The 23,659-nt window shown below is 39.6% G+C and overlaps 2 protein-coding genes and 1 long non-coding RNA gene across 3 annotated transcripts; 2 read left to right on the top strand and 1 right to left on the bottom strand.

Moving 5' to 3' along the window:
- The first annotated feature begins 484 nt into the window (after positions 1 to 484).
- On the top strand, positions 485 to 1,262 carry LOC146495817 (uncharacterized). The gene is made up of 2 exons (XR_014871214.1): positions 485 to 1,060; positions 1,125 to 1,262. It is a non-coding gene; the product is annotated as an uncharacterized LOC146495817 (long non-coding RNA).
- Positions 1,263 to 3,547: 2,285 nt separating this feature from the next.
- LOC146495816 (uncharacterized) lies at positions 3,548 to 7,322 on the top strand. The gene is made up of 2 exons (XM_085143566.1): positions 3,548 to 7,121; positions 7,185 to 7,322. Exon 1 carries the CDS (start codon positions 3,641 to 3,643, stop codon positions 6,230 to 6,232), a length of 2,592 nt encoding a protein of 863 aa, XP_084999692.1. The 5' UTR covers positions 3,548 to 3,640; the 3' UTR covers positions 6,233 to 7,121; positions 7,185 to 7,322.
- Positions 7,323 to 8,704: 1,382 nt separating this feature from the next.
- LOC146495815 (sterile alpha motif domain-containing protein 3-like) lies at positions 8,705 to 23,033 on the bottom strand. The gene is made up of 13 exons (XM_085143567.1): positions 22,681 to 23,033; positions 21,813 to 22,008; positions 21,564 to 21,725; positions 20,616 to 20,703; positions 20,361 to 20,525; positions 17,555 to 17,761; positions 17,180 to 17,348; positions 16,939 to 17,018; positions 16,201 to 16,461; positions 14,229 to 14,660; positions 12,097 to 14,155; positions 11,735 to 11,859; positions 8,705 to 11,563 (listed from the first exon to the last, which is right to left on the bottom strand). Exons 1-9 carry the CDS (start codon positions 22,772 to 22,774, stop codon positions 16,429 to 16,431), a joined length of 1,194 nt encoding a protein of 397 aa, XP_084999693.1. The 5' UTR covers positions 22,775 to 23,033; the 3' UTR covers positions 8,705 to 11,563; positions 11,735 to 11,859; positions 12,097 to 14,155; positions 14,229 to 14,660; positions 16,201 to 16,428.
- Between the last annotated feature and the right edge of the window lie 626 nt (positions 23,034 to 23,659).

The following is a 23,659-nucleotide window of genomic DNA, read 5'->3' as shown; positions in this document are numbered from 1 at the left end:
TTTTGCAGGTGATAGTTCATTTGATGAGGCTATTTTGAAGCATTTGAAAATCAATTTGGGTGTCCTCACAAGTCCTCCAAAAAAGTCCAGAATTGCCAGGTTCTTTGCAGCAGTGGGAAGAGCTATTATGAAACCCTTCAGGTGCTGTTTTAAGGGCAGCGATGACTAAAGACCTTGACTTTTCCACTGCCTTGCTTCAAATCAAAATTCCTAAAAGTCTTTACAGTTTTCCTAAAAAACTATTATATCTTCACTGTGTCTCCTTTGTGTTTTCCATCGTACCCAGCCAGCCGCAGCAGATGGCTGCCCCTACATGAGTCTGGTTCTGCTGGAGGTTTCTGCTTTTTAGAGCAGTTTTTCCTCCCCACTGTCGCCAAGTGCTTGCTCATAGGGGATCATTTGATTGCTGGAATTTTCTAAAGATGGTGTTTTGAACTGTAAGGTGGAGGGCCTGTAGGACCTCCACCTTACAGTTCAAAACACCTTCGGGAGACTTCTTAGTTAATTGGCACTAAAATTAAATAAAATAAAAAAAATACAAATTAAAAACAAGTTGACTTTTGTTGTCTTTTCTTGATGTCAACCACAAATTAAAAAAGTGTAGCATATGTATACTCTGGTCATCAGTACTTGTATTTTAATGTATTACAGTATAATTTGATATAGTGATCATTCTGTGTCAAAACCAAACCTTCTGCTCAACTGTTCACAATGGAAAAGTTTAACGTTTATAATGTTTGCTGTAAATTTTAGCTTCATATATCAGATACTTTTGTCAGGATCTGACGGCGCCCTGACCGGTCGACCTGCCAATGTGTGTATATTTGTGTGCGTGTGTATGTGTCTCTCCTATCGCCCTGTCTTCCCCTCCGGCTCCGCTGTGTGTTAGGAGGTAACCTAGCAACAGGCTACCTCCGACCCGGAAGTGCTGTCGCCCGGAGCTGCCGCACCTGCAGTCAATCCACCAGCTGCTGCCCATCAACTACCATCTTCAGCAGGGCTACTTAATGGTGTGGCTGAGCGACAGACAGCGCTGGAGTATTGCACTAAGCCTGGTAGTGTTTTCGAGTCGCTAACGTTATTGAAGTACTGTCTGATCTTCGTACTCATTTACGGACACAAAGGAAGCACTTGGAGGAGAGACGGGCACTCACTACCACGCACGGGCTTACACGGAAGGAGGGACGCACTATCACCATCGTTGCATATTTGAACTGTTGTCACCTTGCTGCACTGTAAATAAATGCGCTGTCATTATTTCTGAGCTCCGCGCCTGAGTCCACTCTTTAACAACCGTGACAACTTTCCTGTTTTCAAATATTGGTTTAATGTTAAGAGATATATTCTAAAACACTTCTTCAGCTGAGAATCAGAGAGGAGAAACACACAGTTTTACTTGTTGCTTAGTGTAACGGAGGGAAGGTGATGTTTTTCAGTGTTCGTTTAAAGGAGGGGAAACCTTCCTCCAAAACGGACAGAGCAGTGGAGCCGCCAAGGGAAAGCACACAACTTTAAAACTGTATAATTAAAATATAATTTATTATATTTAAATAATTAAAAATGTAAAATGAATTAAAACAACCCTGGCCAGGGGACAACACAATAAAAATCAATAAAACACAACATTAAAATCCGGTGGCGTCCGCCACGATATAAGAGTCACTAAAAAGTTAAAAATCCAGCGGAGCGGTGCAGGAGGGGAACCCGGCGGCGTCCTCGCCTTCCTCCCCACGTTCTGCGCCCCGGTGCGCCCGGGTGGGCAGAGCTCTCAACTCCGCCCGCCGCTTCTTTGTAACTGTCACTCGGCACCGGCCCGTCTCGTCGCCTCCAATTCTCTGCAGACGCGTACTCTGGCCTCGTGTTGCTGCAGCAATCGGCCCGCTCGCTCTGCGTCTCTCGTTGCCGGCGCTGTATCCTCCTCTCTCCTTGACGCCAAGCTCCCCCAGCCTTATGTGTCCCTGCGCACTCTGTAAATTACTACTGCCGTTCCTCTCAGGTGTGTCAAATTAATAAAAAGGGGGAAACGGGTGGAGTCTCTCCAGGACGAATTGACGGATGCAACCAAAACATGCGGCATAAATACAAACACTCCACAAGATACAAAACATGCAATATAAAAAATAAATAAGCACACTTCACATTAAAACACAGCAAAGTAAAATAACATCCGTCTTCCCCTGGATGACATTAGCAAGGGCAGCTCTGAGCTCTCGCACGAGAGTGAGGGCTCAGGGACTCGCAGCTCTGAGACTGCCCTGGTCTTTATTTTATACATCAGTGGGTGTTTGTTCCTTACATTGGAATGTGGATGTGTGTGTGTGATCAGGGTTTGTATATGGACGCAGTGCAGCTGTTCCCTCATCACCTGCAGGAGTTTGTAGACCTGTTGACAGAGAAAGAACTGTGAGTGCGACTGCCTTTAGAAGAATTGGACATACTGCTGGAAAACTGAGCACACACACAATCTTAATTCAAGTGTGTGTTCAAATTGTCAAATTTGATGGGAAGAAAAGGACAAGCACAAAGGCAAACTCTACACATATACAGCTGCAGTAATTTGAGCAAAGAGCTGGGTTTTGTTTTTTTGGGGGTGTTTTTTGTATAAAGTGACACAAAATGCTTTAATTGCCACAACAAACCACTAAAACTGTATTCCTTTTTACTTGATATTGTCAATAAATACAAGATTGATCTATGTGACATGCCTTAAAAAAACGAGTAAAATTGACAGTTTATACCGGAAGTTGTTACATTCCAACTTATTAAGAAAAACTCTGTGGAAGTGAGAAAGGAAAACGCTGCCACTCGGCATATTACCATGTTGCCACCTCTTAAAGAGTTTTTAATATATTTTTTAATCATAATAAATCAAGTAAGGATTATATTTTCTTTTCTTTGTTAACAAAACATCTACTGCGGAGTAAATGGGGACAAACTTGCAGGATAAAAAATAGACGAACTCTGCTGTGTTTCCGAGTAACCGTATTATGGAGAGAAAAAGAGCAACAAAATTCAAAGTGCGGCCGACATGACCGCAGCCGAACACGTGAGAGCTCACTGGACCAGTTTCTCGTTGATTCACAAGTCCAAAAGTTTAGGAAGACATCCCTCTTTTTATGTGTTCTCCTTTGAACTTGTACAGTATCTTAACTCAATTAAGAACTCCACTAACCCAAAAGTTATAAAAACTATTGGTGTTTGTGAAAAAATTAAGATCTTTCAGTCACTTTATTCTTTGGCTTGATCAGTTACTTTTCCCCTAGCATATTTATATTGTTGTTTCTGAATACTGTTCTTGTATTTTTTTTATCTATGCATACAATTCTTTTGTAAGTACAACACCATTATTGTGGTACTGTTTAATTCCATTTTTGTATTGTACTGATGTTTAAATAAAGGTTTAAGGAAAAAAAAAACAGTTTTCTTCTGCCACGCGCATCCGAGTTACGAGCTTAACGCGGGCGGTTGCGCATGCGCGAATTCTCGTGCATTCGAACGACTTACCTCATAGAAGGTTTTGATGTGTTACGTCAAAGAAGTCCTTTAATGTGGTTTTACTTTGAACCGGGAAAGTCCTTAAATAGGAGCCAAGCGAAGTCAAAAAGTTATCACTACCAGAGACCCCCTCGACAGTAGTTACATGTCAAACTTACCACGCTCTTTCAATTCAGAAAGTTTAGCGTTTCAAGAAGATTTTAACAGAGAGAATCCGTGTGAAATAAAAATGTCTGCAACACAGGATTATAATACTCAAACCCCACTGGTCGTATCACCAGATGAGCTGTCACCGATTATCGATAACGCCTTCAACAAGCTCGATGATGTACAGTGGACTTTAATAGAAAATGGAGCTTGGGATTCTGATATTCAAGCAGTTTTGGCTGATATGATTTCTGAAATCATACAGATCACCTCAGTCAACATTTTGAGACGTGCTCTTCCCGTCATTCAGAGCGATGCATCTGCAGAAATAGAAACAAATCCATCATTTGGCGACTCCATCTCAATCACTATTGCAAACCTGCTCAATATCCCAAAGCAGATATGCGGCAGTGCTAAAAAGCTGACAAAGATGGTTGAGGAGGAGATTTCAAATAAGGTCAAATATATAGTCGCCCTGGTCAGAGAGCGCTTCAATTTACCATCAGACCCCGCTGTTTACGTCAGTGGGGCAATTCGTAATATTAGAAAACTGCGTGTCATGGTTTCTCATGCTCTCTCATGCTTGAAAAGATATGCAAGTAAACTGAAATGCCCGTGCATGGGAAAGGAAAGCGATTCAAGTAAGTCTGAGTCCAGCAAAGATAGCATTGAGTCCAGCATCTCAGTCAAATCAGCCACCCAGGAGGTTAGTGAGATTCTGACCAAATGGTGTCAAGATTCAGATTTTACAGATGATGAATTATCGGATGATGACAGCGATATGGAAATTGAGCCACCTGCTAAAATAGAGCAACTTTCAGAAAAGAAAGAAAGTTCAGAAAGTGGCGAATGTGCAGAAGCTGAAAGGCAGGCAGAAAGTATTCCACCTGAGACCCCAGTAGAAAAAATTGCAGCTGACATTGTCAATATTATACTTGACAATCTCCAGTGCACTGACACTGATTATTCTTGTCACAGTGAGAAATGTACCTCACCCAAATCTGGATTCAACGGGGGAATCATCTTTGATAAAGTGAGAGAGTTTTTTACCTCACGTGCTCGTTCTGCACCGCAAAAATCACGCAAACTGCATTTTTCCAAGATTGCAGGAAAACATTTTGAAAAGATGAAAGGGGAGCTGAAAACAACAGTGAAGAAGAGCAAAGACTATTTTATTAGTCTGTCAAAGGTAACCCACTCCCCTGAAACTGAGAGAATGGGTTCCCACGACAGTATGAGTGTCAGCCTCCCAGGTTCAGCATGCGAAACTCCTCGTTCAAATTCTAGCATGTCTGTCCGTGCCCCTTCTAGAAGCTCATCTACTCTGGGAAACATGATAAAATCTGCTACTCCAACTAGCTTTAATGTCATCAAATCTGAAATTAGTGACATATACAGCGAGTTCACAAAAGAGAAAGAACATGACATTATCCAAGAAAGGCTCGAAAACATTCAAATAAGCGAGAAAGTGAAGAATTTCTCGAGAGAATTGACAGAGAAACTGTACGACCATTTAATGATAAGTCGTATATACCAAATTCCCACAACTGTTATGGGTAGAAGTCTATCAGACTCCGTCATCTCCAAGACACCACAGCAAGTAGCTGAATCGAGAGTTTTCTTTTCTCCTGAAGTCCTCTATGTAATCATAGAAGACGCAGTTGGAAAGTTTTTGCAAAAGATTCTGCTTTTGGTTGATGGTGAAACAATAGATGAAATTGTTCAGAGCGAAAAAGTGTCTGATGCTGTTGAAGAGATCCAAAAGGTCATTGCAAAGGGACAGAAACGGGCAAGAGACACAGAATCAGACTATTCTCAGAAAAGTGTCAGAGAATCTAAAAAACCCTGTCCTTCTAGACCAGCGTCTCTGGAAAAGCAGGTCAAGTCACCAGAGAAACGCTCAACATCCTCTTGTTCAAGTTCAACACCAGTTCTCGAGAGGATGGAGGAGGAAATGTCTGGAAAGTCAGAGGACAGATTCTCAGAGGACATACCCTCGGAAAAGTCTGAGGAGAAATTCTTGGAAAAGTCTGAGGAGAAATTCTTGGAAAAGTCTGAGGAGCAAACCTCAGAAAAGTTAGAGGAAAAACTGTCTGAAATGTCTAAAGAGAAACCCTCAGAAAAGTTGGAGAAAAAGCTCTCAGAAGTGTCAGTGTCATCTCAGGCAGCATCCGAGAACCTTGCCATGTGTCTTATAGCTAGACTCGTGGCTCAGTACAAAAAGAGCCTAAAAAAGCCGCTTTCATTACCTAACAAAGCTTTAGGAGACATAATTGAACATCTCAACAACTTGGTGCAACCTGAAATCAGCATTGAGGAGTCTATAACAAATCTGGACAAGAATGTGAGTCAATTGACCAAAAAAATGTTTAAAGGACTCGTCAAGGAGTTTGGCTCCACAGAACAGGTCATGAATGCTGCTTTTGCAGGTGATAGTTCATTTGATGAGGCTATTTTGAAGCATTTGAAAATCAATTTGGGTGTCCTCACAAGTCCTCCAAAAAAGTCCAGAATTGCCAGGTTCTTTGCAGCAGTGGGAAGAGCTATTATGAAACCCTTCAGGTGCTGTTTTAAGGGCAGCGATGACTAAAGACCTTGACTTTTCCACTGCCTTGCTTCAAATCAAAATTCCTAAAAGTCTTTACAGTTTTCCTAAAAAACTATTATATCTTCACTGTGTCTCCTTTGTGTTTTCCATCGTACCCAGCCAGCCGCAGCAGATGGCTGCCCCTACATGAGTCTGGTTCTGCTGGAGGTTTCTGCTTTTTAGAGCAGTTTTTCCTCCCCACTGTCGCCAAGTGCTTGCTCATAGGGGATCATTTGATTGCTGGAATTTTCTAAAGATGGTGTTTTGAACTGTAAGGTGGAGGTCCTACAGGCCCTCCACCTTACAGTTCAAAACACCTTCGGGAGACTTCTTAGTTAATTGGCACTAAAATTAAATAAAAAAAAAAATACAAATTAAAAACAAGTTGACTTTTGTTGTCTTTTCTTGATGTCAACCACAAATTAAAAAAGTGTAGCATATGTATACTCTGGTCATCAGTACTTGTATTTTAATGTATTACAGTATAATTTGATATAGTGATCATTCTGTGTCAAAACCAAACCTTCTGCTCAACTGTTCACAATGGAAAAGTTTAACGTTTATAATGTTTGCTGTAAATTTTAGCTTCATATATCAGATACTTTTGTCAGGATCTGACGGCGCCCTGACCGGTCGACCTGCCAATGTGTGTATATTTGTGTGCGTGTGTATGTGTCTCTCCTATCGCCCTGTCTTCCCCTCCGGCTCCGCTGTGTGTTAGGAGGTAACCTAGCAACAGGCTACCTCCGACCCGGAAGTGCTGTCGCCCGGAGCTGCCGCACCTGCAGTCAATCCACCAGCTGCTGCCCATCAACTACCATCTTCAGCAGGGCTACTTAATGGTGTGGCTGAGCGACAGACAGCGCTGGAGTATTGCACTAAGCCTGGTAGTGTTTCCAGTCGCTAACGTTATTGACGTACTGTCTGATCTTCGTACTCATTTACGGACACAAAGGAAGCACTTGGAGGAGAGACGGGCACTCACTACCACGCACGGGCTTACACGGAAGGAGGGACGCACTATCACCATCGTTGCATATTTGAACTGTTGTCACCTTGCTGCACTGTAAATAAATGCGCTGTCATTATTTCTGAGCTCCGCGCCTGAGTCCACTCTTTAACAACCGTGACAACTTTCCTGTTTTCAAATATTGGTTTAATGTTAAGAGATATATTCTAAAACACTTCTTCAGCTGAGAATCAGAGAGGAGAAACACACAGTTTTACTCGCCCGAGAGTGAGGGCTCAGGGACTCGCAGCTCTGAGACTGCCCTGGTCTTTATTTTATACATCAGTGGGTGTTTGTTCCTTACATTGGAATGTGGATGTGTGTGTGAGATCAGGGTTTGTATATGGACGCAGTGCAGCTGTTCCCTGATCACCTGCAGGAGTTTGTAGACCTGTTGACAGAGAAAGAACTGCGAGTGCGACTGCATTTAGAAGAATTGGACATACTGCTGGAAAACTGAGCACACACACACAATCTTAATTCAAGTGTGTGTTCAAATTGTCAAATTTGATGGGAACAAAAGGACAAGCACAAAGGCAAACTCGACACATATACAGCTGCAGTAATTTCAGCAAAGAGCTGGGTTTTGTTTTTTTTTTGTATAAAGTAACAAAATGCTTTAATTGCCACAACAAACCACTAAAACTGTATTCCTTTTTACTTGATATTGTCAATAAATACAAGATTGATCTATGTGACATGCCTTAAAAAAACGAGTAAAATTGACAGTGTTTATACCGGAAGTTGTTACATTCCAACTTATTAAGAAAAACTCTGTGGAAGTGAGAAAGGAAAACGCTGCCACTCGGCATATTACCATGTTGCCACCTCTTAAAGAGTTTTTAATATTTTTTTTAATCATAATAAATCAAGTAAGGATTATATTTTCTTTTCTTTGTTAACAAAACATCTACTGGACTGCGGAGTAAATGGGGACAAACTTGCAGGATAAAAAAAAGACGAACTCTGCTGTGTTTCCGAGTAACCGTATTATGGAGAGAAAAAGAGCAACAAAATTCAAAGTGCGGCCAACATGACCGCAGCCGAACACGTGAGAGCTCACTGGACCAGTTTCTCCACAGCAAAAACTGTAGTGTTAAATCAACTCCCACAGAGTTGATTTTAACATTTTTTCAGGCTTTATATAGCTCCACACTCTACAGAGTTGAATTAACATTTTCAAAATAGTTAATTATTTAACACTTTGTCAGAGTTCCTTCTTTAACTCTTAAAACTGGGTTAAATTAACACTGAGCAAATTATTATTAACACCATGTCTGAGTTAATTTTAACTCACCAAACTGGGTTAAATTAACACTACACAGATTGAAAAATAACACTACTTTAACTCTTTACTCTTTTATTAAGGTAGTTTTAATCCCTAAAAGAACTATTTATGTAATAGATTAACATAACTTTTTAACGACAACAATTACAATTATGAGAATAATTTCAAGAAAACTGTACATTGTCCAAAAACATTTATTATCATGCTTCTTTTTCCCAGAAAGTGAATCAAAACATAATAAATGAAGATATAATGTACAAACTTTCATCTGCAGCACTGTATGAGTTTTGAATATCAAATGGTCTGTCACATTTGAGTTCAGTTATTTTTATGACACACCGTTCTTCAGTTTGAATGCATGGTGATGTTCATCAAAGTTTTCAGTAAAGAGTTTGTGTGTCAACAAAAAAAATGTCATTTTCAACCATAAGTGTATCAATTATTTGACAAAAGACTGGCATGTCTTCCTCCATTGTACTGCAAACAACGAGTCCAGCTTTGTACTCTACACCATCAATTTTAACCCAACTTGTTGAGAAAACATCTTTTGATAATAACATTTCACTATTGACCACACTTTCATCTCTTAAAGAAAATGATTTAATTGGCCCAAACTCCTTCTGTTTAAGAGAAAAGGTTTCCCAGTGATAAGCAATGGCCATCTGATGCCGTTTAGCAAGTGATTTGGTGAGGTTTTTGAAATTTTTGAAATAATCTTTGAACAACTTGTGCTTAGCTTCAAACCTCATACTCCACATATACAGTAAAGGGCCAATTTTTCGAATAGAGGATGGGTAATGAATCATAAAATGATGCTTAGGAATCAAGTTTCTGTGTGGATACGTGTGCTTAAATAGTTTGTGATGGTCAATAATCAAATTCTTCAAATATATAGTCATTCCCAGAGTGAGACAAGGTGAAAAAACAATGTTCATTATTTGAAGTAACAACAATAACAAATTCCAGTGTCTGTTCCCTGCAGGAATAATGTCACCAAACAAAAGTGGGATGTTTTTCACAAGACAGAATGTCTGGATAGAGTTCAAACCAATGCTATTGCCAGCACTGTCCAATATGATTTTAGTGGGCCGGTTTTTTCTTTCTAAAAATCCATAGTCAAAACCATAAATCCTAGAAAGCAAGTTCTGTTCTGATATGAAGTGTTGCGTAAGATACTCAAAAAGCAATTTGACCTCATACTGAGCCACACCTTCAAGAAGGTCATGCATTATATCAAATGAGTAGTTATTGCAAATATGGTAATACTGCAATGAATTGAGTGCAGAATTTCTTTTCAACCCATACAGTGACTTCAATTTAGGATTTTCCCGAAGAGACTGGCAATGTATGTCAAACAAATCTTTCCCACGAAGAATAATTTTAGGATCATCCTCACTGTACACCATTTGACAATCATTCTTCTCAATCAAACAAAAGGCGACAGAAATGACGGCTACTGAACGACTCATTAAAACCAAGAATTGAGTGCATCCCTAGGTTATCTCCAGTGATCTGTGATATTGTGCCATATACCTGCTCATCAGAAAATGGAAGACTTAGCCCTTGGCTTTGCAGTTTTTTTGACATCATTTATCAGTGGTTCCAGTATAACATCAAAACCATACTTTTGCAGATCTGGTGTGTGGAAAAGTGACACTAAATGAATGTTCATCAAAATGGAATTAAATTTTGGGGGCAAGTTTCTTATAACAAAATAAATACAGCCAATTTTGTGAATTCCGCGTTTAGAGCCAAGAGGATTGGCTGTTTCAAAATCATCATAGTATAGCTGAATTTGTAATGCATGCCTTTTGGCTGAAAACAAAGGGTGAGTTTTAAAGTAACTTCCATCACAAAAGTCATGATAAGCATCAGGCTCTGAGCTACACTCTCTCTGCAGGAAAACACAAATCTCTGGATTTCTAAACATGAACTTCAAAGACTCCAAAATAGGTACATATATAGAAGTATCCTTCACAGGTACTTGATCATAAGTACCAGACTTCTGATTTCGCCTGATGTCATACCTCACTCCAAGTGTTATTTCTCTAGGTTCTACAACTCCCCATTTTAGATTGAAGTATTTATTTCGTTTCCATTCTGTGTTCAGATTGGTGAAAGGGTTTACAAAATTTTCAAAACATTCATTTATTAAAGATATGCTGGAGTCCTTTGTGGGTAACGCAGAAAGAATGGCCTGCTTTGCTTCTGAGCGAAGCTCACTTGTTAATTCCTCCAAATCGCCTACAAGTGAGGATACTAAACTGTTAGAAAGGCCACTACCCTGCAGTTTGGCCACAATGGATGCACACATTTCTTTGGATGAATCCCTTGTAAGTACTGAATCAATGCTCACTGGAACACTGGAAGAACTAGACTCTGGAAGAACACTGGGAGAACTGTGAGGAAGATTTGAGGAATTAAACTGGTCCTCCAAAGCAGGTGAAACTGTGTCATTAGAAAAACAAGCAATGGCTGAAGTTCGATCATTTTGGTCAACATTGCTGTGAAAACTACTGAGGTGCTTCCTAAAGCCTGCATAAGTTTGGAACTGAAGCCTGCAGCCTGGCTGCCAACAAAATAACTTAAACTTAGGTCCAGGATAATAACCATGTTCACCTCTTAAATGTGAAATCAGCTGCTGACTGCTGGGATAAGCTCTCTTACACAAAAAACATGTCAGCATTTTAATGATTTTTACTTAGGTTGTGAGAAGAATTTCCTGGTTAAGGATTTTGGCTCTCAGGTCACGAACTCTTGGGGACTCCTTCATTTTCCCCATATCAATATTGTATACTGTTGTCTGCAGAAATGTGTAGAAATTCACAAGTGCAGCATCATAAGACACATTGAACACAAAATGAGCTTTAAAAAGCTCATCAAATGCCCCAAGGGAGCGGCTGGCCTGGCAGGGGATGAGACGCTTGTCTATAGCAACATAGAAGCTGTCGACCTTCCTCTTCTGGCGCCCAACAGCCAGGAGGTATGGCTGCTGACTCTGCTGATTCTGGAGATGCTCTTCCAAACTGCAGCAAGACTGGAGTTGAGACAAAGATACTGAGCATTAGACACAGGAGCAAGTCAGAGATAATAGCATCACAGAAATGAGTATGTAAACCTCCTTTGTAAGCTCAACTGTAATTTGTTTCATTCACCTCTTAACCAGTGACATGACAACTTATGATAAAAACTATAAATATTAAATTACCTTATGAAAGACTACAAGTCTCTCAACAGCATCAGAGGCGCTGATTTTTTGATACTTTGGTCCTCCTGGAGGTGGCGGAAGGAGATGTAACAGTAACAACAGGGAGGCCATGTCTTGGTCAAAGGCTGCGGCCAAAGAGTCACAAGAATCAATTGACAGCAAATCTTTCAAATGCAATTTTTAAGGAGAACTAGAAAAGCACTTCCTAAGAAAGTTGAAATGTGCTGTCATAAACATTAAACTAACAGCTAAAGAAAACTGATGAAGCAAAGCTAACAGGTGAATGAATTGGTATTTATTAATAGAATCCTGATGCTATTGAACTTTAACTGCTTATAGCAAATCATATTTAACAAACTCACTTGCTGCCTCATCAAGATCACTTCCTGGTGGACTCTCTGCTGACTGCACCAATTGACGCAACTCTACTGTTGAGGTGAACTGCTTGGCCTCTTTGATGATTTGATACCTAAAGATTGGATCCCATTTCTGAAGCAGCCTGGTAGATATCTGTTAAGAGATATGTTCTAAAACACTTCTTCAGTAGAGAATCAGAGAGGAGAAACACACAGAATTTCTTGCTAGCAAGGGCATCTCTCAGAACTCACACCCCAAGAGTGAGTCTCAGAGAGTGGCCCTGAGGACTTGCCCTGGTCCTTTATTTATACACTTCAGTGGGTGCTTGTGTGGTGTGTGTGTGTGTGGTCAGAGTGTGACCCCATAAATGACTTCCCTAAACCTTTCTTAAAAGCAGAAAATGAGATTGTAGTTGTTCTTGGCTGATCAACACAAAACCTTTTTCCTATGATTATTTTTCATCTACAATGTAAATTTTGTCTCTTTTTCACTCTTTTTTTTCTTCTTTTCTCTTTACAATAGCTGGTGACCTGCAGAATCACTGCTCTCACAATCAGAGGCAATTACTTTTACACAGCGCACAAAAACACTATGACGTCAGACACATTCACACTCACTTTTTCATCTGCGTACATAAATCATTTGGCCAATGGCATGTGCCATCGTGATCCATAAATATGATCACAAATTTATTGAATTATTTTCAACCCAACAAAACAAATAAACAAAAACATGATGCTGATGCTATGAACACGCTACACACATGAGTCAAGATGCAGGAAAACTGCTCACGGAAACTCTGCACATTCCAGTTATCACAGTTATCATAGTTCTGTTTCCCTCTCTTTGAAGAGTTCTCAGCCAGCTCCTGATCTGATAATGTGTAGCTTGTTCTTCAGCTCAGAAGAGACCACAACGCAACCTCACACAGTGGTTGCGTGCTTTGCCCCACAGTGGCAAAGACTTGCACTTTCATATTCAATTCAGCTTCTCCGTCATGTAGTTTTCAGCTGCTTCATACAGGGTTCAGCATATTAGTTGTTTTCATAGGTGTGCTCTATATCTCAACAATGGCTCATATTAGGATGACAGTTTTTCAAACAGGTCAAGTGCCTCTATGCACATCATTAGTTTAAATATTTACCTATTTTACTTCATATGTCATTGTACTGAATTTGAGCAACCCTAATCTTAATGCAGATTACTTTCAACAATTATCCACCTCACATCATAACTGACTGAGGTGCCTCTTCATATTAATATTATTTCATCATTAATACCAGTTTACAGGTTGTTATCCTTGCTATTATTAGTATGAATACATTAAAGATACGTTGTAATTTAGCCTTTTGTTTATTTTACTTTATTCCTCTTGTATTTATATCTATTCAGTCGGGTCTGTTTCCAACCCTTTTTAAACTACTTTAAACTACTTTGATCTCTAATTTTCACTTGGTGAGGGATTATTACGTTTTTCCTAGTCTGAACTGCTCTCTTCACCTGAGCTGCTATCCTATTCTGAGTTACTGTCTTCTTTGTTTCTTACAGTCACGTACAAAATGTCCCTCTTTTCCACACCTCCAGCATGTAGTGCTAAAGCCACTGTTTGGTGTGTGTGTAGCTCTGCCTCTATCGCTTGCTCTTCCACTATGCATTCCTCTCCCTTTCTTTTGGATTAGTCCTGCTCCGGCTTGTTGTTTTTCTAAACATTTCTCATCAGGTGTTAATTTCGCTTGTTTATTCTCCATTTTCAAAGATTTTGCTGGGCCGTCACTGGCACGCTTGACTTCAGAGTGGTTTACTGATACGGCCTTCGACTTCACCCTAACAGTGAAGTGGTATCAGTTTTATGAGATGAAACTCAACCGTTCTCCTTTGTCACCAGTACTTGAGCCTCAGCAAAGAAAACAAAAATGGAAGTAGTTCAGCAGCTTATTGTGCTGTAAAATCAACTTACTTCCAGACACACACATATATAGACATTTGCGCGCTAATTTGTCACAAAGTATTTCACGGCTACCTCTAAACCCAGTCTAAACACAGTTCCTTTTGGCGAACTTAAACCTAATTTGTCAAGAAGTATTTTCAGCTACCTCTAAAACTAGTCTAAACACAGTTCCTTTTGGCGAACTTAAACCTATTTTAATTTCTCTGTCTCAACGTGTTTTCATTTGCTTAAACGTATTTTAATTTGTCACGAAGTAATTTCAGCTACCTCTAAAACTAGTCTAAACACAGTTCCTTTTGGCGAACTCAACCTATTTTAATTTTTTTACGAAGTAATTACGGCTACTTCTAAAACCTAAATTTAATTCAGTTCCTTTCGGCGAACCCAACCTAATTTATCACGTGACTTTTAAACCTTTGCGGCCGTTTTATATATCAAAATAGTGTTTCTCACCCTCCGACATCTCACTGGTGGTTCGGATCATCAGACTGAATCCCAGTGCCGTGGACCAGGCCACTGGCCCAGACCCGAATTCACGTCCTGGGGCTCTCTCCTCGTCTAAGAGGGCTGCGCACAGGCTTCAGTGCTGGCTCCCAACGGCGTCAGGAATCAGTGCTGGATCTTGGAACAGAGTCACAGATAACAGTTCTGATGTTTTCTGCTCCGGCTACGAAGGACCAAATAATGTTAAGAGATATGTTCTAAAACACTTCTTCAGCAGAGAATCAGAGAGGAGAAACACACAGATTTTCTTGCTAGCAAGGGCAGCCTAGAGTGAGACTCAGAGACCCGCCCTGAGGACTGCCCTGGTCCTTTATTTATACACTTCAGTGAGCGTTTGTTCCATACATTGAAGTGTGTGTGTGTGTGTGTGTGTGTGTGTGTGGTCAGAGTGTGACCCCATAAATGACTTCCCTAAAACTGCTGGTCTGGAAAGTCCAGCAGTTCACCTAAACAAAAGCACTTAGACTGGAAACAGATATAACTACGTTAATCCTACCGTAAAACAATAAAACAAGGTACGAACTTTCCCATGCTCCTAGGATGTGGGGGTGAAAGCCAGAACACCCTGGAATGTTACAGACTTCCTAGGATGAGACCAACTACATACTTCTAAACACAAATGATTACATGCAGTATTCTACCATATTCAAACTTATATCATTAAAAGATTATACTGACTACTAAGTACAATTTTCCGTTGACAATTTCGTTTTGCACCAAGTGGGTTCACAATTTCAAATTCATCTTCATAAAAATGAAGTCGTAGAGCTTGAGGATGGTCTCTGAAAAATGAGTGGTCTTTAAAATACATGCCATCTTTGTAATCAGTCAAAGCATCATCATCTTGATTTCTGTGGTTATCCAGAACAATTTGTTCCCACACATCCTCCACCTGACAGTATTTGTTTAATACCTGTGGGATTGGAACATACAAATAACTACCAATTTTCACACCAGAATGGTCTCTTACTGTGTAACTGATAGGTTCTGTCATGTTCATTTTTGATTTGCAGTGTTCTTTTATCATAAATGGTGAACGAATTGAATCACATGCTTTCTGGAAAAAATCTGAAGTAGACAAAACCTGCTCAAGTTCTGGACAATCACTGAGGCGGAAACCATGTTTATCCAAATGATAACGAATAAACGAGTCGTAGTTTTCTTTAAAAAAAAAAAACACACAAAAGAAAACTAAGATCATCAACGATGTCTTGCTGAACAGAGTGTGGAAGGTTATTTTTTTCAGTACATTTGAGAATAAAGCTAAATAAATGATCTCCTAAATTATCAAGCAAACGGTCCATACTAGGTGGTGTGGGCTGCTGAACTGTGTGCGTCTCGTCTGAACTGTGTGTGTGTGGGTCTTCAACCTCTTTGTGTGCACGGTTTTCAAATCCATCTTCAACTACCTCAAGGCTATTCAAAACAGAGGGTTTGTGTTTGCGATACACATGGCGTCGAAAAGAGTGATACTTGGAAAAAGCTGCCTGGCAGTCATTTATTCCACAAGTGATGCTGAAATGAGGCTCATGTGCGTGTACTAACCCAACATGTGTAATCAACTTCCTCAGAGTAAATGCCCTTTTTGAACATTTTAAACATTTGTGGAGTGGGGGCATATTTAATAGAGTTGGTTAAGTACCCTGGTGACACTTACTGGCAGGGGTTTGTCTCCCTGTTCTCCTATGTTGACAATGCAGTTCTGAAGAAAGACAAGTGTTTTCTTGAAGTATGCAGGGTAGGTCATGTTGAACACGAAGAAGGTAGAGAATGCTGAGATGTAGGCCTCATCCAGCGAGCGGCACGAGCAAACATCCACTCCTTCAACTGTCACAACACAGCGACACTGTCTTGAGAGGGCAGTTGTCCAACTCTTATCCTTCATTCAAATGGTTGGGTATGGACTCGTGGGAGTATTCTGCAGAAGAGGAAGAAAAACATTAGTATACAGTATGTTTAAGCAATATGTGCCAAGTGGATTTTCAACAGATTCCTCAAATTACCTTCTTTTTTTGATGCAAAACAAAACTGTCTATTCTGATAACCTGTAAACATGGCCCCTACTCCAAACAAAAAGCTTCTTGACCAATGACTGTTGTGGTAGTGTTTGATAAGCTGCTAAAGTTTGACATAATATTCAAGGGCAAAAGCAATCACCCCTGACAGTGACAGTTCCTGTGAAGAAGAATTTCCCTAAGGGGACAATAAAGGTCTATCTATCTATATAAACACCAGACAAAACCCAAGAGCACAGCAGCACTGTGGATTAACAGCAGTGTTTCCCCTACATTAGCTTAGCTGTGATGCTGAACCGCAGCTGAATTCAGCTCCATGCCAACAAAACAGCGAGAATGAAACTTGTGGCCAAAGGCCATGCATTGCATCATGCATTTACCTCTCCAAAGATGATGAAATCTTCTATCTTCTCCTTGAAGATGGATGGCAAGAGGAGAAGTGCCCCCTTGAAGTCAATTCCTAGATCATACAGATGCAAATGCACTTCATTAGATTTTGATAGCATGCAAATTCCCATTAACATGCTCTTGACATGACACTATGGTACATCAATTATCTTTGGAAGAGAGAGCAAATGAATTGTCACAAAATTTACTATTTGTATGAGGTCAAATTAGCACCTGTAATGTCTTCAGCCAGTGCATTCTCTCTTGCCTCCATGTAGACCTTCTTCAGTGGCAAATCCTTGGTCATTTGAAGAACATTTTGAAGAACAGCAGTGAAGTTTTCGCTAAAGCGGCGACAGATGTTGTCTTGGCAGGGATGCATTAAATCAACCTCATCACACAACTGGAAATGAAAAGAGCAGAATGATCACATTTTACATTGAGGATTTAAACTTTTGACATGTTTAAAGACACAGACTGGAGATAAATGTAAAGTGCTTTAACCCTTGAACAAAAATTCTAAAGATAATGAACAGATTGATTAATCAGTTGGTACAGAAAATAATAATCAGATTTAGATGTTTCCCCAATCATCTTAACAATTTTTACCCCTTCAGATGTCCCCAGGAATGGATATCTCTTTAATAGGTCCACAGTACACATTCCTTCAGCTACCTCTCGACGTCTCCATGCAAAGGTTTTTGTCATGCGGTCTTTCACCAGTGCTGTGTCAGGATGTAGCTTCTTGTGCTGATCATTTAGCACCTTGATATGAGCATCAATGGAGGCTGCATCTTCCCCCACAAAGCACGAATCCTTTGTCAAAGCAGATATCAGTATTATCATAAGTAAAATCTGATAAGTTAATGTTACTCGAAATGCGGTAATTTGTACACCAAATGCTTTGAAAAAAAAAATGCAAAAATGTTGAATAGGAATTGCAAGTTGAGCTGACTTTTGTTACAGTTTTTTTTTTTACAGACGGTAGGACACATTTCTCAATACTTAGGTCACTTTTGCAAAACTCCTCACACAGTGAGCACAACAGAAGTCTATGTGGGCTAAACTGAGGATCAGTTATCATTGTTTTGGCACAAAATGCATTCAATGACTACATCTCTCAAATTTCATGAATTATTTTCTCACTCAGACACAACAACTGCCAAAAATCTTTGTACGTACAGGACATTTTGCATGTACTTACATACTGTTTTCAAAACTGTTAAACGTATGGTCAAAACAATAACATAATGCAAAACTGAATAAGACAGCAAAATTCAACAGCAATATTTTATTGAAACATTTTAAATCTAAAAATGCAGTTTAACCAGCCACAGCTGATTCTCATTGTAGATGAACATCTACACAGGTGTTACTCCTTCAATTTCATTACAAAAGGAGACAACTGCTGAATAGGTTTGTTTTGTGATGTAAACATGGACCCAGCCAGAAATGGAGAAGTGGCTGAAAGAGGAAGAAGAGTGGCTGGGAGGGGGCAAGGAATACGTATGTGTGGTGAAAGAAGAATAAGAGGAAGATCAAGAGCTGTAGTCTCAGATGAGATCAGAGCTACTGTAATTGATCATGTAGTAAATCATGGTCACTCAATGAGAGAGGCTGGTCAGAGAGTGCAGCCAAATCTGCAACGCTCTACAGTGGCATCTATTGTTAGAGTTTTCCGGCAAACCAACAGGTAACTTGTATTCTGCAAGGGCATTTGCACATTTCAGAAGTAAATAAGCTTTTGTGTAATTGTTGTTGCATTTCTGCTTAGGACTCAACGGTTACCTCACACAGGAGGGAGAGGACGGATTTTCACTGATGTGCAGGAAACTGCCATTGTTGATATGGTCATCAGAAACAATGGGATAAAACTCACTGAAATTAGACACAGAGTCTTGGCAGACAATGTTACTTTCGCAAATATTCACAGTGTAAGCATAACAACAATTTCTAGAGTCCTGAAAAAACATCAGGTCAGGATGAAACAATTGTACACTGTGCCTTTTGAGAGGAACTCTGAACATGTCAAGCAACTCAGGAACCAGTATGTCCAGGTAAGATCACAATAAAATACAGATCTGTTTTTGAACAAAACCAAACACACACAGACAATTTTTACAAATTTACTACTGTAACAGCTTATGTTGCCTTGTGGATTTATGTTAGAGAGTCATGGAGATTGAAGGTAGGCAAACACACCACATTTTCATCTTTGTGGATGAGGCAGGTTTCAACTTGGCCAAAGCATGGCGACGAGGGAGGAATGTGATTGGGAAGAGAGCCACAGTGAATGTCCCGGGCCAGAGGGGTGCCAACATCACAATGTGCGCAGCAATATCCACTGATGGACTGCTGTTACACAGACCACTAATTAGGCCATACAACACTGAACGGCTCCTTGCGTTCCTGCATGATCTCTATGGAAGGGTTGTGCTAGGTGAGGAAAGGGATGCGGAGAGAAGGAATCAGCCAACATTTATAATTGTATGGGACAATGTGGCATTTCATCACTCCCGTGCAGTCACCGAGTGGTTTGCAGCCCATCCCAGAATGGAGTCTCTTTTCCTCCCACCTTACTCTCCATTCCTCAACCCCATAGAGGAATTCTTTTCCTCATGGCGGTGGAAGGTTTACGACCATCATCCACACGATCAAATGTCCCTCCTGGATGCAATGAATGCTGGATGCCTGGAGATATCAGCAGAAGATTGCCAGGGATGGATCAGGCATGCCAGAAGATTCTTTCCTAGGTGTATTGCCCTAGATGACATAAGATGTGATGTGGATGAGAACCTGTGGCCAAATGGAGAAGACAGAGTAGATTAGCATTACTATTGTATGTGGATGGTGTGTATACAAATTCTTGTATTTTGGGATTACTTAGTGCAAAAAAATAAAAATACATAAACAAATATTAACAAATTCTGCATGATGTCTGATTCATTCCAGTAACATATATTGAAATTATAAACAGATGTGTCCTTGTTTTACACAAGAAAACACTGTAATGCTACATGTTGTTAGTGTTTTTTAAGTCATTGTTTTGTGGGTGACAAAGTGTGTTTGTCGGCTGTCAACCTTTGCTAGTGTTCTGGAAGAATGAGTTTATTTGAGACCTGAATAAAGTGTTTTGGTAGTTGTAGTGCATTTTGAATGTGAAATGAACTGCTTTGCCAAGCTGAAGGTCAGTTAGGAGAATTGTGTGAAGAGTTTTGCAAAACTCCTAAGTACTGAAAAATGTGTCCTAGCGGCTGTAAAAAACTGTAAATCAACTGTGAAGTTTCTTTTTCTATGTTAATGTTATCTGTTAACATGTTTCTTTCAATTAATGTTTACTTTTAGCTTTACAGTGAACATAATAAGACTACATATGTTACCTTAGCTCTTAGAGGCTGAGGGTGTGAGGACTTACGAAAGAGGGCTTCAGTCTCTTCAGACAGGAGCTGCTGGATTCCTCTGTGGTCCGATGTTTCTGCGTGCGTCCAAACTTTTCTTTAACCCGGTTCACTTCTTCGTTGCTGATTAGGGGAGCCCGTTCTGCTTTGAACTTTCTCTTGAGTTGGCTGTGCCAGGTGTCCTAGTTGTTTCAAATGTATACAAGTAGTTAATTATGCTTACTTTATATTAATATAATCTATAAAAGAAACAAAAAAGGAGAGGTACTCACATAACCATTTCCGTGTACATCTCTTAAGAAAGGATACTTCACAATCAGGGCTTTGATGACCTGGATGTAGTCTGAGTGGGTTGGGTACCTGTTTCAAACATAAGAAAAACAACCTACAGTACACTGATTACTCTTATCCTTTCCTGGGGGCTTTTCTGTTCTTCAATTCTTCTAATTGTAACCCGTTCATGTGTTACGCCCGTCTTTGCGTTGTGTTCCGGCGTGAAAGTAAGAGGCAGGAGACAGTACTGGGTCTTTGGCTCTTTACTGCACATCTGCAACACAGAAATAAGGGTCTGTTCTGTGTGTGTCACGCGACTGCCAGTACACCTCTCCTCCGGCCATGCTGAAAGGAGCTGTGACCGGGCACACATGCACGCGCCTATGTCACCTGCGTGGTGACATAGGCGCGTGCATGTGCGCACACACACACGAACGCACACAGACTCAGATCACACAGGTAGGAGATTGAGATGCAAAATGACATATTTAATTTTAAAAAAAAAAAAGTGTTTTGGGTGAAATTCAAAAGTATTTAACACATATGTTACATAATCATATTGTTATTACCGTAAATAGTATGTTATAGACCAATGTCAAATCAATGTAGCTAAAGTTGATTTTAATTTTTAAAAAATGGGCGTGGACAAACAGCCACACCTCTCCCAAACTTCATTAATTAATTGACTGCAGTCCTGAATTATTAATTTACTCTTGAGCAAATTCAAAAATAAACACTTTGATATCATAGTCCAGACAAGGTCTGGAGACACAGGATGTATGGTTTTACCACTATTGCCAGTTCATTGGAACAGTGTGTCACGCCAGACTCGAACGCTGGTCTCCAGATTGGGAGGCAGATAGGCTAACCATTTGTTCTCTGCCTCTCGTACAACAGCAATATTAATATTAAGAAATTAATGTAATTATTCAGAAAGGAACCCTTACATTGTGTACTGTGATAACATTTCATAAAGAGTCCCAATTATTTTGTTTCGGTACTTCTGTTCTTTCTGGACTGGTTCTTTGAGATCCAAGCGACTCTGGACATCTTGTGGGAATTTTGGAATGGAAATAACTGCAGGCAGTCTACGGCAAGAAGGTATAGAACTGCAATACAGTAGGAAAACATCATTAACTAGCCATTTTGCAAGCACTTAAATGCATATGCAAATTTAGACATTTATCACAACCTACCTCTGGTTTGCTTGGGACACTGGACTTTCAACTGTACCTTCAAATGGGTCGACCGGTTGTAAAGTGATGATGACTTCCTTGTAGCGGTTTGTGAAGTCTCTGAACTTCAGCTGCTTTTTGAAAGACTTGTCAAAAAGATATGCAACCATGGTCTCAGTGAGTCCACAGTCTACCGTCTCTCCATCTACATCGTTATCTGAAATATAAAGTACAGTATGAAATAAAAATAAAACCATTTTCAAATTTAGTTTTAAAGTGACATTATGGTCAATACATAATAATAATAATAATAATAATAATAATAATAATAATAATAATAAGCTATCATTGTGAATCTGTCTATATTCCCCAAAAGGAAGTTACAATTAATTCTCTTGATTAATTGTTAATATAAATTAACTGCTAATATAAAAATGTAAGCAAGTGTAAGTGTCCCTGCTCAGAGCTTACAGCTCTCATATTCGAAAATCCCACTAAGTAGGTGGAATGGTACAAATGTGTACCTTCCATTGTTTAAAATCCCTTTGAGCGGGAAACAAGTTAGATGCGATAAATTTTGCTTAGAAAACGATTTTGTTAATAGCTATATTTACATACTAGCATGTTTTGAGAAATTATTGATTTTTTTACATTGTTGTACACGGTTAGTCACTATTTATTGATAAAACACTCGAATACGGCGGGCAGACAGACGTTGAACATTCCACCAACCATCTAAATAGTCCACATTTGTACCTTTCTTTGTTTAAAGCTTAGCTAACTGCTAGCTTTCACCCATGTTAAATCTAGCTCTTCGGACTTTTGCTAACTCTACTATAAAATTACACGTTGTAATTTTTATAAAAACACAAAATCACACCCGATTTACCTCTAAACCTTTGCGCCTCGTCGTCTGACACATCAATGCCTTCTTCCATCAACTTTTTAAGGAGCTCCTCCGTGGATAACCCCCGGAGAGTCATTTTCTGCGCCAATGCTAGTCAGCGCGGAGGCGGAGCACTCATCGCTGCTGGCTTTTAAGCCTGTGGGATTAATGCGCGTTGCGAACTTGACACATGAAAATACAACATTGTGGTATTAATGCGCAGTTGTTTAGAAACCGTTATGCTGTCTTGGCGAGCCATATTTGTAACTTACAAAAAATGTAGTCACCGTAACATAAAAACCTGCTTGACATTTTAACTTCCAAAGAACCTCGGTTTAACTTGATGTTGCAAATTCCATAAAAAACCACACAATTAATGAACAATTCTAGGATGTAGTAAAAGCGAAAAAGTAGATGGCCAAACATAACAGTAAAATGATTTCACGTTTTTGAAGGCTACAACCAAGATTTAAAACATTAAAAATTATAACTGGAAGTTAATAAAATGGAAATGGACCAGTTTTTTTTAACATCATTTGGTTGTGCCTGCATGTCATTGTGTGTGTGTGTGTGTTGTTTTTTTTTAATATAATTTAATATAACTTACACAGAGGTAGGTTACAGATATTTTTTGCATCATACGATAATTTACGTACAGAGGAGAGGACCAACAGATTTCATTATAACATGTAGCTTTTATGAGCACACTCACATCTCATATGAATTTTACAATTAACCAGGCCCATCCAGATTTTCCCATGCTGACCCATTACCACATTCTGCCACTGTCACTGCAGTAAAGGTCAAAATGTTACAGATTTGTACTTTATTTCAAATCGAACCTTTAAAGGGGCATTTCTGGACTTTTAAAGACCAGTATTGTACTTTTAACGGAACATTTAAAAAAAAATGTACCTATAGGTACAAAAATGTTCTTCTCTCGTACCTCTATTTCTGAGAGTGAGTGACACAAAATGCTTTA

Source organism: Neolamprologus multifasciatus, chromosome 19, assembly GCF_963576455.1.
Source record: "Neolamprologus multifasciatus chromosome 19, fNeoMul1.2, whole genome shotgun sequence".
Taxonomy (NCBI): domain Eukaryota; kingdom Metazoa; phylum Chordata; class Actinopteri; order Cichliformes; family Cichlidae; genus Neolamprologus; species Neolamprologus multifasciatus.
The sequence above is the reverse complement of the archived record's forward strand: the minus strand, read 5'-3'. Positions and strand labels throughout refer to the sequence as shown.

Coding starts and splice junctions, on each gene's coding strand:
- LOC146495815 (XM_085143567.1), bottom strand. CDS start 22,774: ATGACTCTCCGGGGGTTATCCACGGAGGAGCTCCTTAAAAAGTTGATG. Junction 22,009..22,680: donor CGAGGCGCAAAGGTTTAGAG/GTAAATCGGGTG, acceptor TTTATATTTCAG/ATAACGATGTAGATGGAGAG. Junction 21,726..21,812: donor GTGTCCCAAGCAAACCAGAG/GTAGGTTGTGAT, acceptor ACTGTATTGCAG/TTCTATACCTTCTTGCCGTA.
- LOC146495816 (XM_085143566.1), top strand. CDS start 3,641: ATGTCAAACTTACCACGCTCTTTCAATTCAGAAAGTTTAGCGTTTCAA.